We start from the raw sequence: 14,666 nt of genomic DNA on the forward strand, positions 1-14,666 counted from the left end.
AACCTCCACCTCCCAGGTTTAAGCAATTCTCCTGCCTCAGCCTCTCAAGTAGCTGGGAACACAGGAGCACACCACATGCCTGGCTGATTTTTATATTTTTTTGTAGAGACGAGGTTTCACTGTATTGGCCAGGCTGATCTAGAACTCCCGACCTCAAGTGATCTGCCCACCTTGGCCTCCCAAAGTGCTGGGATTATAGGTGTGAGCCACCGCCTCTAGCCAGTTCTGTGAATTTGACCTTGCTAAGCTCCTCCTTGTCTCAGAGCCCCTACACATGCTGTTTCCCTTGGTCTGGATGTTCTTTTTCCCAGCCTTTGCATGGAGGCTCTTTCTTTTTCCTCTCTTTTTTAAAAAATTTATCTTTGTTGAGGTAAAATTCACATAAAACGGAACTGACCAATTTAAAGTATGCAATTCAGTCAGTAGCATTTAGTACATTCACAATGTTGTACAACCACCACCTCTATTTAGTTCCAAAATATTTTTGTCACCCCCCCAAAGGAGATCCTCCTCGCCTTGGTGAGGTGGTGTCACAAAACAGTCACACAAGTGGCTTAGCAGGATCTCCTTTAAAGCAGGCCTATTTCTCTCTCCTACAGCATTGTGTGTGCATGGCACTTATCACAATTTATAACAACTTATATCTACATATGTAGGCTTATTTGCTTATCACCTGGCTTTTCCACTAGGATGTAAGTGCCATGAAAGCAAGGGCCTTGTCTGGGTTATCTTTGTAGCTCCAATGCCTACCCCAGGGCCTGACACAGGGTGCAAGCTCAGTACAGATTTGTTGATGAAATGAATAAATAAGTAAATAAGTGCCCTGTTGGGTTGGCATGGGAGGCAGTCTTCTTATGGGGGTGACAATTATGTGACAGGATGACCTGCTCTTTCTTCCAAAGAGGAAGAAGGAGGAGCAAGCTAAGGATGTGGCCTAATGAGCTCACCACTCGCATTAGTGCAGGTGAGAAGGCCATGGGACCATGGAGCAGAGACTGAAGTGTCACAGCTGCAAGACAAGGAGCACCTGTGGCTCCTAGACCTGGAAGAGGTGAGCAAGGTTAGCATGAAGAACTGGCTTAGAAAACACAGCCCACAGGCTTTGAGTCATCTGGCCAAATGCTCCCCTTGTGGAGATGAGGACTTCTGGTGAAGAGTGGCAGCCATTTGCCCAGAGGTCCACTTCTAGACAGTGGTAGGGAAAAAACTGACAGACTCTGAATGGTGCTCTCTTCTGACCCTTAACAGAGCTTGGTGGATAGAGGCTGAAAAAGATCCCAGTCCCTGACCTGGGGATCCATACATGTCACCACAATTCCAAGGATGCTTAAATACCAGCTTAGCCCTGTGGTAAGGATGGCTATGCCTTTTTCTTTGGGAATCTCCCTGTTTGATCTAAGCCATCCATGTGCTACTGGGATAGGGCTGTGCAACAGCCTCCCCCTGTCTTCCCACCTCTCCTGGCAAAGTCCTGAGCTTCAGGGCCCCAGAGGAAAAGCTCGCCTCAGTGGGTGGCCAGCACTCACACTCCAGATCTGGGTCCTCCCTGGTGAGGAAGCGGATCACAGCCTCTAGCTGGCTGAGCTTCCGGTGGTCCGGGTCAATATCTGTGATGCAGTAGATCCTGAAACCAGGAAAGTCAGTGTTATCTCAAAACATTCCACCTGTCTCCCTCCCATTTTTCACTCCTCACTTACCAGTCGCTGGCCAGGGCCAGGTCTGGGTGAAGCAAGTCGTGCAGGCCTGAAACCAGAGTCCACATTCAGGGTGATGCTCCCCCACTTCCATGAGTGTGTGTGTCCCAATTGTAGAAATAGCCGCCCAGTGAGTTTCAGCTTTGAGCTTTGTTTAAAAAACATACTGCCTTGACGGACCTCCCAGTCCAGTAAGGCCTCCTGCAACCTGGCAGTGCAGCTGGCAGGCCTTAGGCTCTGCTGGTTTGATGACTGACCCATGGATCCTGCATGCCCTGGGAGCCAAGGACACACACACCCCTCTCCACCTGGCAGCACTGTTCTGAGAGGCTGCTCTGGAGCCTGGGAGCAGGGAGGCTGTCACACTGGCTCTGGTTGGGGTTGGCCCTGTGTCCTGTGAGAGTCCCTTATTTTCCACTTAACTGTCCCTCAGACCCTGGTGCCGACCCACCTTCTTCCACAGACGTGTTCCCCAGAAGGATGTATTCTCCGTGGCCCCGGGACAGCACCACCCCCAAACTGTGGGGAGAGAAGAGAAGGCACTCATTTAGCAGCAGAGACGCCAGCCTGTCTCCAGGGTCTTGTCCTTGCCCTCACCAACACTAGGTGTATGGGCTTTTTGTACCCACAGCGAGTGGTGTGCTCCTCACACCCCCTTCTTTGCCTCTGGCCTTGCAGCCATCCCCTCCAGAACGGAGGCAGGGCTTCTATTTTCCCAGCAGCCTCCCTTCCTGAGCAGGACCCTGGCCATTCTGTAGACCGAGAACGCTCTCAGCTCCCATTTTCATCAAGGGACGTCCTGAACCTCACAGGGATCCCCTGCAATGTAGAACAGTCTCTGTTCCACAGGGGGTCCTACAAACAGGAGCTCCCTCTCCCACCTGGAGAGTCCTGCTGCGCCTTACTCTGTTTGGCTGAACATCGGTTTTGAGCCTTGGCTAGATGTCTGACTTTTTTGGGGAGCTTTAAAAGATGCGAGTGCATGGGCTCTACCCCTAGAAATTCTGATTAAATTGGTCTGGCCAGCCTGGGCAACACAGCGAGACCCCAACTCTAAATTTTTTTTTAATAAAAAAATTGGTGTGGTGTGGTGGCACACTCCTATACTGTCCCAGGTACTCGGGAGGCTGAGGTGGGAGGATCGCTTGAGCCCAGGAGGTGGAGGCTGTAGTAAGTTGTTTGTGCCACGGCACTTCAGCCTGGGAGACAGAGTGAGACCCTGTCTCAAAAAAAATTGGTTTTGGATGAAGCCTGGGAAGTGGCAACTTCACATAATTCCTCAGGTATTCCAATGAGCAGTCAGGGCTGGGAACCAGGGCTTTATGGAGAAATCAGATAATTCAGAGGTAGCGGCCACTTGTTTCCTAATCTGCCTAATACCTCGAGTCAAATATTTCTACAGTTACATGGAACCTGAGATCTTCCAATTTGATCCTCTCACTGCTTTAGGATCTTAAGTGGATGATATCACTTAATCTTCACAACATCACCAAGAAGCAGCTGTTATTGTTACCCCCATTTTACAGATCGAAATCTAAGGCACAGAGAGGTTAAGTGAAACTCAAAGGCCTGTTAAGAGAGTTGTAGGAGGCAGAGGTGACGCATCAGTAAAGCAGGGAGCGCTGGACCTCAGAGCCTCTTCTCAGAGACAGGGCTCACTGCCCTGGGAGAAATGGCCTGTTAAGGCAGCTTGGCTGATGGATGTTGAGGAACAGTGTAGTAACAGTGGCAACTGAAGAGCTCGCCTGGGGCCCACAGGAGCAGAGCACAGACCATACACTTGACCAAGTTTACACAGCCTGTAAATGGTAGAGCTGGGGTTCACGTCCAGGCAATTTAGCTCTGGAACCTGCATTCTAGGCTACACTGGCAAAGCAGGTCTAGACCTCAAGTTTCCTGAATGCTGACCTGGGTCTTTTGCTATGACCACAAAATTGCCAACTAAATATGAGTTGCTGGTATTCATGTTCAACCCCCACCCCCTGCAAATAAAGCCTGTGTCCCTCACCTGAAAGGGGTGTCACTGATGTCGGTGAAGAAGTAGTCATTGGTCAGGAAAAGAACTCGCTTCTGAAAGAGTAGACAAGGAAAGAGTGCTTATGCAGAGAAGAGCGGCCCCCAGCCCCCACCTCCTCCCAGGGCTCTTGGGGTCTTCATCGAGCCACTGTACAGTCCCCCGCCTTCTTGTCTCCTCCCTCACCACCCCCTGCACAGCTCATCCTAGTGACACCCATAGGCAGATCCTCTCGATGCAGCAAACTGCAGCCCTTTGGGGCGTGGCCTGGATTTCAGGATCAAGGTCTGGACCTGCACTCCTATCACAGTAGTCCCTAAGCAGCATTGAGCACTTGAAATGTGTGGCCAAGAAACTGAATTTTTAGATTTTAGTTAACATAAATTTAAACTTAGTTAGCAAATATGGCTAGTGGCTGTACTGGGCAGTGCCGATGTAGACCATGACTCCAGGGTTCCTAGAGGGTTGAGACTGGGGCTGTGAGTGTGTGCTAAGAACTTCTGGAGCCAATGTATACATACACAATCCACTTAAACCTCCTTGCCCTCAAAGACGCCCAGGGAGAAGGGGCGCACCATTCTCCCTCCACTGTCATCCGTGACCAGGCCATGGGACCCTTTCACAACTTCCTTTTTCTTTTAGAGCTGCCATCTTTTAGCCTTGGTTTACTTTGTATAAACTAGGACATCAGGTAGTACAGAAGTGGCTAAGGGCCTGGCTGGGCTTAGATGAACCAGGATTGAAGCCCAGCTCAGCCACTTTTGACTTGTGTGCGCTTGAGCAAGTTACTTCACTTCTCTAAGCCTTCGTGTTCTCATTTGTAAATCAGGATTGTCCATGGCCTCTCTTGCACCAGGCTTCCGTGAGGGTGCATTTGGGGTGCTGAAGTTCTGTGGATTGTCCTGTCCACCACACAAGTTCGTGTCATTGGGAAAGGCACATATTTTGCAGTTGGCTCAGGACTTGTTCTTATTCCCTCTACTTCTTTTTGACTTTCCTTGTTTGATTTTGGAAATTGGAGTGAGGTGTCAGAAGGGACACAGAGGGAGAGAATGGCGACAAAAGCCTTGCTTTCTCTAGGAAACTGGCTTTATGCCAAATCAGAATGCGCCCTTCTCAAAACTGGACCCATCCCCTGGCAATGCCCTCCTGCTCCTCTGCCCAGTCAGACCCTCTCTGTAGCTTCTCTCCATTGCAGCAGTCATGGGATGTCCTGGAAGATGTCTTGGGGGAGTCGGGTGCCCTGTGCTCCAAGGAGCAGCTGGCTTGAGTGTCAGAACAGGAGATCATCTTTTTATCTTTACCTTTTTTTTTTTTTTTTTTTTTTTTTTTTTTTTTGAGATGGAGTCTTGCTCTGGTCACCCGGGCTGGAGTGCAGTGGTGCAATCTTGACTCACTGCAACCTCCGTCTCCTGGGTTCAAACAATTCTCCTGCCTCAGCCTCCAGAGTAGCTGGGATTACAGGCACGTGCCACCCACGCCCGGCTAATTTTTGTATTATTAGTAGAGACAGGATTTCTCCATGTTGGCCAGGCTGGTCTCAAACTCCTGACCTCAGGTGATCCGCCTGCCTCGACCTTCCAAAGTGCTGAGATTACAGGCATAGCCACCGTGCTTGGCCTATCTTTTTTTTATTGAAGAAAAGGGTGGAATGCACAGATCTTACACATATAACCTAATTAGCTTCGATACATGTATCCAGCCATGTGATTACCACCCCGTCAAGATACAGAACAGCCTCTCCAGTCTCTCTGCCTACCCCTTCTGGTCCATCCCATCCCATTCCTTCACAAGCTAACTCTGTTCTGGATTCTGTCTCCATAGATTGGTTTTGCCTGTTCTTATGGTATGACACACACATACATTTTTTTTGTTTGTTTAAAATAATGTTTTCAGCATCTGTCTATATTGCTGTGTGTCCGGTAGTTTGTTCCGTTCTGCTACTGAGTAGTATCCCAGTGTGTGGACACTGCCCAGGATGCTTCTACGCTCACCGATTGATGGATATTTTGGTATATTTTGGTTTTTCCTACTTTGGGGCTACAATGAATAAAGCTACCATAAATATCCTGGAAAATGTGCTTGCATTTCTCTTGGTAAAAACCTAGGAATGGAGTCTGGATCACATGGTAAATGTATGTTTACCTTTATAAGAAAACTGCCAATTTCCAAGAGGTGTTTTGCCATTTTATACTCCTATTAGCAATGTCTGAGAGTTCCAATTTCTCCACATCGCTGCCAGTATTTGGTGTTATTAGTATTTTAAATTTTAGCCATTATAGAAAGGGTGAACAGAATCTTGCAGTTTTTTTTTGGACAGAGTCTCACTCTGTTGCCTAGGCTGGAGTACAGTGGTGAGATCTTGTCTCACTGCAGCCTCTGCCTCCCAGGTTCAAGCAATTCTCATGCCTTAGCCCCTGAGTAGCTGGCACCACAGGCACCCACCACCGTGCCTAGCTAATTTTTGTATTTTTAGTGGAGACGGGGTTTCATTATGTCGGCTAGGCTGGTCTCGAACTCCTGGCCTCAAGCGATCTGCCCACCTCGGCCTCCCAACGTGTTGGGATTAGAGGCATGAGCCACGGTGCTCAGCTCAATCTTGTAGTTTTGATTTGCATTTCCCTGATGACTAATAATGTTGAGCATCTTTGCATAGCTTCCTTTATGAAGTGTCTGCTCAGTACTCTGAGCATTTTTTTTACTGGGTTTTAGTCTTTTTGTTATTGCTCTGTAGGAGTTCTTCATGCATTTTGGATACAAGTCTGTCTGCTTTTTCATTTTCTTATTGGTGCCTTTTGGAGAGCAGAACTTTTACTTTCGATGAAATCTAGTTTATCAAATTTTATTTCATGTTTAGTGCTTTCTGTGTTTTTGTCTAGGAAATCTTTGCATATCCTAAGGTTAAGATTTTCCCCTATTTTTTCTTGTAAAAGCTTTACAGTTTTAGCTTTTACAGTGAGGGTTATGATTCATCAGATGAGTTTTTGTGTGTGGTGTGAGCTATGGCTCAATGATTCCCCTCCCCCATACATTTATTCAGTTGTTCTAGGACCATCTGTTGAAAAGATTGCCTTTCTCCAGTGATTTGCAGAGGCGTCTTGATTGAAAAATCAATGGATAATATATGTCTGGGTTATTCCTGGGTTCTCTGTTCAGGTCATTGACCCATTTGTCTATTCTTTGGTCAATACCACCCAACTTGGTTATTGTAGCTTTATAGTAAGTTTTGAAATCAGATACTGTGAATTGTCCAAATTTGTTTTTCTATTTCAAGATAATTTTGCCTATTCTATGTCCTCTGCATTTTCATATAAATTTTAGAACCAGCTTGTCTCTTCCTAGAAGTCTGTTCAAATTTGTTAGGGATTGCGTTGGATCAATTTGGGGAGAATGAATGTGTTAACAATACTGATCTTAACCCATAAACATAGTTATATCTTTCTATATTTATTTTTTCTTTGATATTCTTTCAGCAATGTTTTGTAGTTTTCAGTGTAGAGGTCATATATACCTTTGTTAAATTTATTCCTAAGTATTTTATGTTATTTGATGCTATTGTCATTGGAACTTTAAAATATTTCATTTTCTTTTTTTTCTTGCCTTTTTAAAGAAAGAGACTTTTTGTTAGCATTGTTATAGGCAATGCATTATGTGAGCTGGTCCTGTGTACAATCCTCCCAAGCCACAGCAGACACATCAGTAGAGAGAGCATCTATCTAATACCGTCCACAGCGCAGAAACAGGATCACCCTGAATGTCAACAGAAGATTGAAAATCACTTTACAGAAAACAAAAATCAAACAAACAAAAACCCCATTTTCCTATATTAAAAAGTGCCAGCCCTTGAGTGGCAGAGTTTCGGAAACGCCCGAGGACATGCCACCAGGTGCCTTCGCTGGAACGTGGCTGCCAGCCGTGTGTGGCCAGGCGCATCCTGTCCAAAGATAAATGTTTGGAGTGCTTCAGTTCATCTTTAAAAGGCAGCCAGGCCCGTTTATCTTTGGAGTTCTTCTGTCTTAGGATTTTCCCTCTCTACTGTTTATAATATCATGAGCATGTCAGCCTAACAGTGAGCCGACCTTCAGGCTCCTAAGCGTGAAGGCTGGAGACTTTCCCTTTGTAAGGTTTAAATCTGAGTGCAGTAAAGACTGAAGAAACCAACCCTGGACATTTTAAAGTCAAATGACAATGGAGCCAGTGCCAATTTTGAGAAGCACTCCCACCCTCCCTTAGAGTTCTACTTTGGTAAACATGTTTAACCAGTTAGCAAAATATTTAACCCAGTTAGCGAAATTTACACCGTCATTTCCATAGTTACTCTGCTGTGTATAGCAAACGCTGCAAGATGAACATCACATTTGATGAAGCACATTTGAGAAACGTTTGCCAGGAAGCGTGCCTCGGCCTCAGAACCCTAAGCCCGGGGAGATGAGCAGAGACCCCAGCAGCTCTGTGCCTGCTGCCGTGCGGGTGCCTCCTCTTCCTGCCGACAAGGTGGGCGCTGAGGACGGGGAGGACCAGTCCCGCCAGGGCGCCGCGGAGGGCGATGGAGACCAGCGTGTTATTCTCGTCCAGCAGACGCTCCTCCGCAGCTCCAACCTGGTTGCCTTCCACCCTGAAAGCCTGGCCCCACATTGGGAACATGTTGATTGAAAATGGCCTCGTGCCGCGGACACGCTCCGGCCTCGCACCTGTAGGAACTGCCCATGGCGGCCTGCAGTGCTCGCAGGGAGTCGTTGGCAGCTTTAAAAGTGGGATCTCGGCGGGCGCCTGTGGTCGCAGCTACTCAGGAGGCTGAGGCGGGAGAATGGCCTGAACCCGGGGGGCGGAGCTTGCAGTGAGCCGAGGCTGAGGCAGGAGAATGGCGGGAACCTGGGGGGCGGAGCTTGCAGTGAGCCGAGGCTGAGGCAGGAGAATGGCGGGAACCTGGGGGGCGGAGCTTGCAGTGAGCCGAGGCTGAGGCAAGAGAATGGCGGGAACCCGGGAGGCGGAGCTTGCAGTGAGCCGAGATCGCGCCGCTCACTCCAGCCTGGGCGACAGAGCCAGACTCGTAGGAAAATCCGGCTGGAACCTGCCTTCATCCCGCACTGGAAGCCCAGGACGGTGCACCCAGGTGGGTGAGGTCTTGCGCAGGCTGATGTGGAACGGTCTGGTCACCCTCGTGTGGTCCCTCCGCTCTGGTGAGGCTCAGCCGCTGGCCCGCGCTGGCAGGTCCAGTGGCAGCCACCGTCACTGCACCGGTGCGCGGAGGGGCGGAGCGGCTCGCGGCCCCCTGGCAGGGCGGGTGCGTCTTGCTCGCGGTGCGTCTCTCCCTTGACGCACAAACGTATTGTATCTTATTCCCTGTTGGAAAGCTGGGCCCGGATGGGGGCACCGCGGAGCCTGACGGTCTCGCTGGTCATGCCGACCTGGGTGCCTTGATACCTGGTAGAGATTCCGCCATCTTGATCTCCTCGGAGCTTGCACTGGGGAAAATGTGTGTGTCTGACAAACTGTGAACAAAACTCGTGAGCTGGATGCTGTCACGTGTTGCATTTCTTGGGAAATGGAAGGTCAGTGTCTGTCCTCCTCCAAAACCCATCACGAGCCTGGGGTGGGAAGTGTTCGCTTTACCGCAAGGGCTGCTGTCTGCATTTGATGGCAGGTCAAAGGCCACGTGCTTAGAGCCATCTTAGAGTCATAGTTCATGGAGAAGGCCGCAGAGAAGCTGGCCATGATGCAGGCTGTCCCGTTGCCCTTTTTCACCGCGTCCACTGCGGATGCACCATGCACGAGGCCCGGCAGCAGCAGCACCAGGGGCAGCCGGGGGCTCCACGGCGCAAGGCAGCCCGGGAGACGAGGGGAGCCGGGGAGCCGGGGCATGGGGAGGCGGCGGCGGGGTGCTGGCTTGAGGGCCGGCCTGAGGGACGGTGGCATTCCCAGACCAAATATATACCATTTTCTGTTTGCTGCTATATATGCAAATAAAATTAATTTTTATAAAATTGTGTTCTGTGAACTTGCTACACTTACCTTTTAGTTCTAGTGTTTGCTTTCTAGATTCTTGGGATGTTCTATGGAAACAATACTTCTGTCCATGAATGAAGGCAAGTTTTACTTCTTCCTTCCTTGTCTTTGTGCCTTTTATTTTGTTTTCTTGCCTTACTGCAGTGGCTGGGAGGTACAGTGAAAGGCCAAATAGAAGTGGTGAGAAGTCCTCCTTGTCTTGTTCTCAGTTTTAGGGTGAGAGTGTTCAGTATTTTACCATTAAAAGGTAGCTGCAGGATTTTCATAGATGCCTTTCATCAGAGGGAAGAAGTTTCTTTCTGTTCTCTGTTAAATTTTGCCAAATGCTCTTTTAGCATCTATTGAGATTACCCTCTGTCTTTTCTTTTTTATTCTGTTAATGTAATAAATTGCACGGATTGATTTTTTTCAATGTCAAATTAACTTTAAAATTTTGAGATAACTCTGCTATGTGCTACTGTTGCCATATATTTCACACTTACATATATTACAAACCCCACAATGCGACATCGAAACTTTTGCTTTAAATAGTCAGTTGTCTTTTTGAGAAATTAAGAGAATAAATAAAATACAATCTTTTATTAACCCACGTTATTTATCGTTTCCAGTATGGTTGAGTCTCTCCTGTAAACCCCAGTTCCAGTTGATGTCACTTTATTTCAGCCTTAAGAATGTTCTGAAGCATTTTTGCATTTTTGCTGCTGGTCTGATAGTAATGAAACCTCTGTTTCCTTCTATCTGAAAATGTCTTTTTTTTTTTTTTTGGAGACATAGTCTCACTGTGTTGCCCAAGCTGGAGTGCAGTGGCATGATCACAGCTCACTGCAGCCTCAACCTTCTGGGCTCAAGTGATTCTCCCGCCTCAGTCTCCTGAGTGGCTGGGACTACAAGCGCATGCCACCACACCTGGCTAATTTCCTTTTTTTGTGTGTGTGTGTATTTTTTGGTAGAGATGGAGTCTCCCTATGTTGTCCAGGCTGGTTGCTGGTCACGAATTCCTAGGCTTAAGTGATCCTTCTGCCTTGGCCTCCCAAAGCGCTGAGATTACAGGTATGAGCCACTGCCCTGGCCTGAAAATGTCCTTATTGAAGACATTATCTTTATTTTTGAAGGGTATTTTCTCTTTCTACAGAAATTTGAGTTGACAGTTTTTTCTTCTCTGGACACTTTAACAATGTTATTTTGTTGTTTCTTATAGATGGCAGTCTTATTGTTTCTCTTTATGTAACGCATCTTTTTTCCTCTAGCTTTTTTGGAGATTTTCTTGTACCTTTGAATTTTAGTAACTGGACTATGAAGTACCCAGGTGTGGTTCTCTTTGTCTTTTTATCCTGCTTGGGGTTTGCTGAGATTCTTGGATCTGTAGATTGCTGTTTTATATCAAATTCAGGACATTTTTGCCAATTAGTTTTTCAAATACACTTTTTTCTGCTTCAGTCTTTCTCCTTTCCTTCTAGGGCTCCAAGAACATGTCATTAGACCACTAGATACCATCTCACAGGTTGCTGAAGTTCTATTTCTTTCTCTGTCTTTTCCCCCACTTTCCCCCTGTTTTTTAAATGGGATAATTTCTATTGATCTATCTTTAAGTTCACTGTCCCTTTTTTCTACAACCTGCTGGTCAGCCCATCCAGTAAAGCTTTCATCTCAGATGTGGTAATTTTCGGTTTTAAAGTTTTCATTTGGAAGCATAAGAAACAAAAGCTAAAATAAAAAGTGACTAGAAACCTTCTGCATAGCAAACAATCAATAAAATGAAATGGCAACCTATGGATTAGGAGAAAATATTTGCACATTCTATAAGGGACATAAAAGTCTTATAAAGTATATGGTTTGCAAATATTTTATAATATCCAAAATATATAAGGAACCCACACAACTCAACAGCAAAAAAACAAAAAAACAAAACAAAAAAAACACCCCACACATCCAAATAATCTGATTTAAATATGGACTGAATAGACCTTTCTCAAAAGAAGACATAAAATGGCCAACAGATATGTGAAAAGCTGCTCAACATCATTGATCATCAGAGAAATGCAAACCCAAACCACAGTGAGATGCCACCTCATACCTCTTAGGATGGCTTTTACCAAAAAGACAAGAAATAAGTGTAAGCAAGGGTGTGGAGAAAGGGAACCTTTGTACACTGTTGGTGGGAATGTAGGTTGGTGCAACCACTGTGGAAAACAATATGGAGGCGCCTAAAGAAATGAAAAGTAGAACTACCATATGACCCAGGAGTCCTGCTTCTGGGCATATACCCAAGGGAAAGGACATCACTACCTCATAAAGATATCTGCACTTCCATGTTCATTGCACCATTGATAGCCAAGATATTGAAACAACTGAAGTATCTGTTGATGGACGCATAAAGAAATTGTGGTGCGTATAAATACAAAGGAATATTATTCAGCCTTAACAAAGAAGGAAATTCTGCCATTTGCTACAACATGGATGAACCTAGAGCACATTATGCTAAGTGAAATTAGCCAGACACAGAAAAAAATGCTGCGTGATCTCACTTATATGTGGAATCTAAAATAAAAATGGAATGCATAGAAACAGAGAAAAATGGTGGTTACTAGCAGCAGGTGAAAGCACAGTGGGAGGCGGGGAATGAAAAAACGTTGGTCAAAAGGTACCAAGTTGCAGTTATCTAGGATGACTGAGGCTAGAGCTCTAATGTACAACATAAGGACTAGAGTTCGTTGTACTGTATTGTATTGTATACTGGAAACTGGCCAAGAGCATAGAGTTTAGGTGCCCTTACCACCCACACGCTAAAGCAAGGGTAACTATATGAGATGGTGGGTATGCTAATTTGCTTGACTGTAGTCATCTCTTCACTTCACTTTGTATATCAAAGTAAGCACAGTTGGCCCTCCATCTCCACAGGTTCCACGTCCCTGGATTCGATCAATTGTGGATCAAAAAGTATTCCAGAAAAAAGGATAGTTGCATCTGTACTGAATATGTACAAACTTTTTCTTGTCATTATCCCTTAAATAATACAGTGTAACAGCTAGCTATGTAGCTTTACATTGTATTAGGTATTATAAGTAGTCTGGAGATGATTTAACGTACTAGGAAGGACTGTGTAGATTACACATAAATCTACACCATTTAGCAGAAGGGACTGGAGCATCCACGGATTTTGGTATCTGTGGGGTGTCCTGGTCCAATCCCCATGGATGCTGAGGGACGACTGCTCAGCATGCTGTGCACCTTAAATATACACAGTTGAAAAGCAGGTCTAAAGCAAGAAAAAATTCCCGTTTGGTTTTTATAATGATTTTGTACTGTGTCAAATTAGCTAAGCTGGAACTACACTTCCGGACTCAATGCCCGGTGTGGTTTCAAGTCAGGGTCGGCCAAAGAGAAGCGTGTGTGAGATTTGTGGATGGAAGTGCAGCGGCAGCCGTTTTGTACACTGAAGTCTGCACAGAATACCAGGCTCTGCCACTCTTCGCTGTAACCTACTGCTGTGCTTTCTTGGCATGGGGCCGCAGCCAGATTCAAAGCCACCCGCTGCTGCTGGCTCTCCTCCTCCAGTTTCCCTGAGACCTAGCCTGGTGAGGATGCAGCTCCTCGTGGAGGGCACTGGCTCCGCCTGCAGGTCATCTGCCACCCTCATGGGTAGTGTTGGTGAGTGACAGATGTGGGTTTCAGTTTGTTTCCAGGGATTCCTCTTTTTCCTCAGGAGTTCCAGTTTGTTCTTGCTTTCTTCCACATCTCATCCAGATTTCCTTCCCAACTGCTGGTCCTGCTGACCTACAGTGACTTCAAGCTCACCACTGGATGCAGACACCAGCTTTCCATAGATTTCATCACCAGCTCCCACAATTTCATAAGGTCTAATCCCTAGAATAAAATCCTACATTCATATCACTCACAGGGGCTCTGTTCTTTGACCAAGCCCTAACCATTTCTCTGCTGAGATTCGCCATCTATTCCCTCATTATGAATATCTTTTCCTTTAATTCCTTGTGCACAGTTACAATGTCTGCACTAAAGTCATTCGAATTCTAACGGCTGGGTCATAACAATTTTATTGTATACCGGATATTTGAAGGCTGGGCCATAGATAATCTTGTCTTCCTTTGAAGAGTGTTTTTATATTAAGCAGTAGTTAAATGATTGGTTGATAAGAACTGAGTGTAGAGAGGCTTGAATTCACATTTTGTTTGGGTGGGTCTGTCTCACCTTTAGGCCTAGAGTGAATCTCTTGGCCTTAGGACAGTCTTTACTCCTAAGGTGTAGTTCTTCTGTGCTTTCAAAGGAAATCCCGAGGTGTTTATCAAGTCCCTCCACCTCTGTGTGACTCACACTCCAAACTGTCCCTACTACACGTGCAAGAGCTGAGATCCCGTGTTGAGATCCTGCTCTGAAATCCTGCTTTCAGCTTTCCAGTGTCGTATTCCACTGGGGCACTTCGAGGCTCCCCTGTATCTGCAGGGTTCAGGAGTCAGCCAGGAATTTGAGAGGAGTTTGCATACAGATTTGCGGTCTAGCCTCCCTGCTTTTGGGCTAGCCCTCCTCATTTCCAGACACTCTGGAAACCCAAATTCTGTTCTCTGACACTTCACGGTGACAGCTGCAGCCTTCTGCTTGAATTCTAGCTGTTGCACGCCAGACAGACTGGGGAGTACCCTTTGAAAAAAAGCCATCTAAAAGTGTATCACACCCAATGCAGTCCTCTTGATTCAAGGGTTGTTGCTGCCTGCTTTTGGTCACTTTCAAGTGCCTTTCCATTATTGTTCTTTGTATTTTGTTCAGAGTTTATAATTGTTATCTGCTGAAGGGTGAGTCTAGTCAAGCTACACCTTACTCAGATGAACTTTGAGATCACCTTTTAAGGCTGAAGTAAAAGGAAGAGAGAAGGGGTGTGGGGGTTGGGAGGGGGGGTCTGTGAATTCCGTTAACAGAAAGAGAGAACGGGAGAGGTCTGG

At 46.4% G+C, this 14,666-nt stretch overlaps 1 protein-coding gene across 1 annotated transcript in view; it reads right to left on the bottom strand.

The window, feature by feature from the left end:
• CACNA2D4 (calcium voltage-gated channel auxiliary subunit alpha2delta 4) overlaps nucleotides 1-14,666 on the bottom strand; it is a 133,662-nt gene that overhangs the window by 63,213 nt on the left and 55,783 nt on the right. The window contains exons 19-22 of the mRNA XM_050747031.1: nucleotides 3,703-3,764; nucleotides 2,146-2,213; nucleotides 1,698-1,743; nucleotides 1,527-1,624 (exon numbers count right to left, since the gene is read on the bottom strand). Coding sequence (XP_050602988.1) covers nucleotides 1,527-1,624; nucleotides 1,698-1,743; nucleotides 2,146-2,213; nucleotides 3,703-3,764 — 274 coding nt within the window. The remainder of the gene's footprint in view (nucleotides 1-1,526; nucleotides 1,625-1,697; nucleotides 1,744-2,145; nucleotides 2,214-3,702; nucleotides 3,765-14,666) is intronic.

Source organism: Macaca thibetana, chromosome 11, assembly GCF_024542745.1.
Source record: "Macaca thibetana thibetana isolate TM-01 chromosome 11, ASM2454274v1, whole genome shotgun sequence".
Lineage (NCBI taxonomy): Eukaryota > Metazoa > Chordata > Mammalia > Primates > Cercopithecidae > Macaca > Macaca thibetana.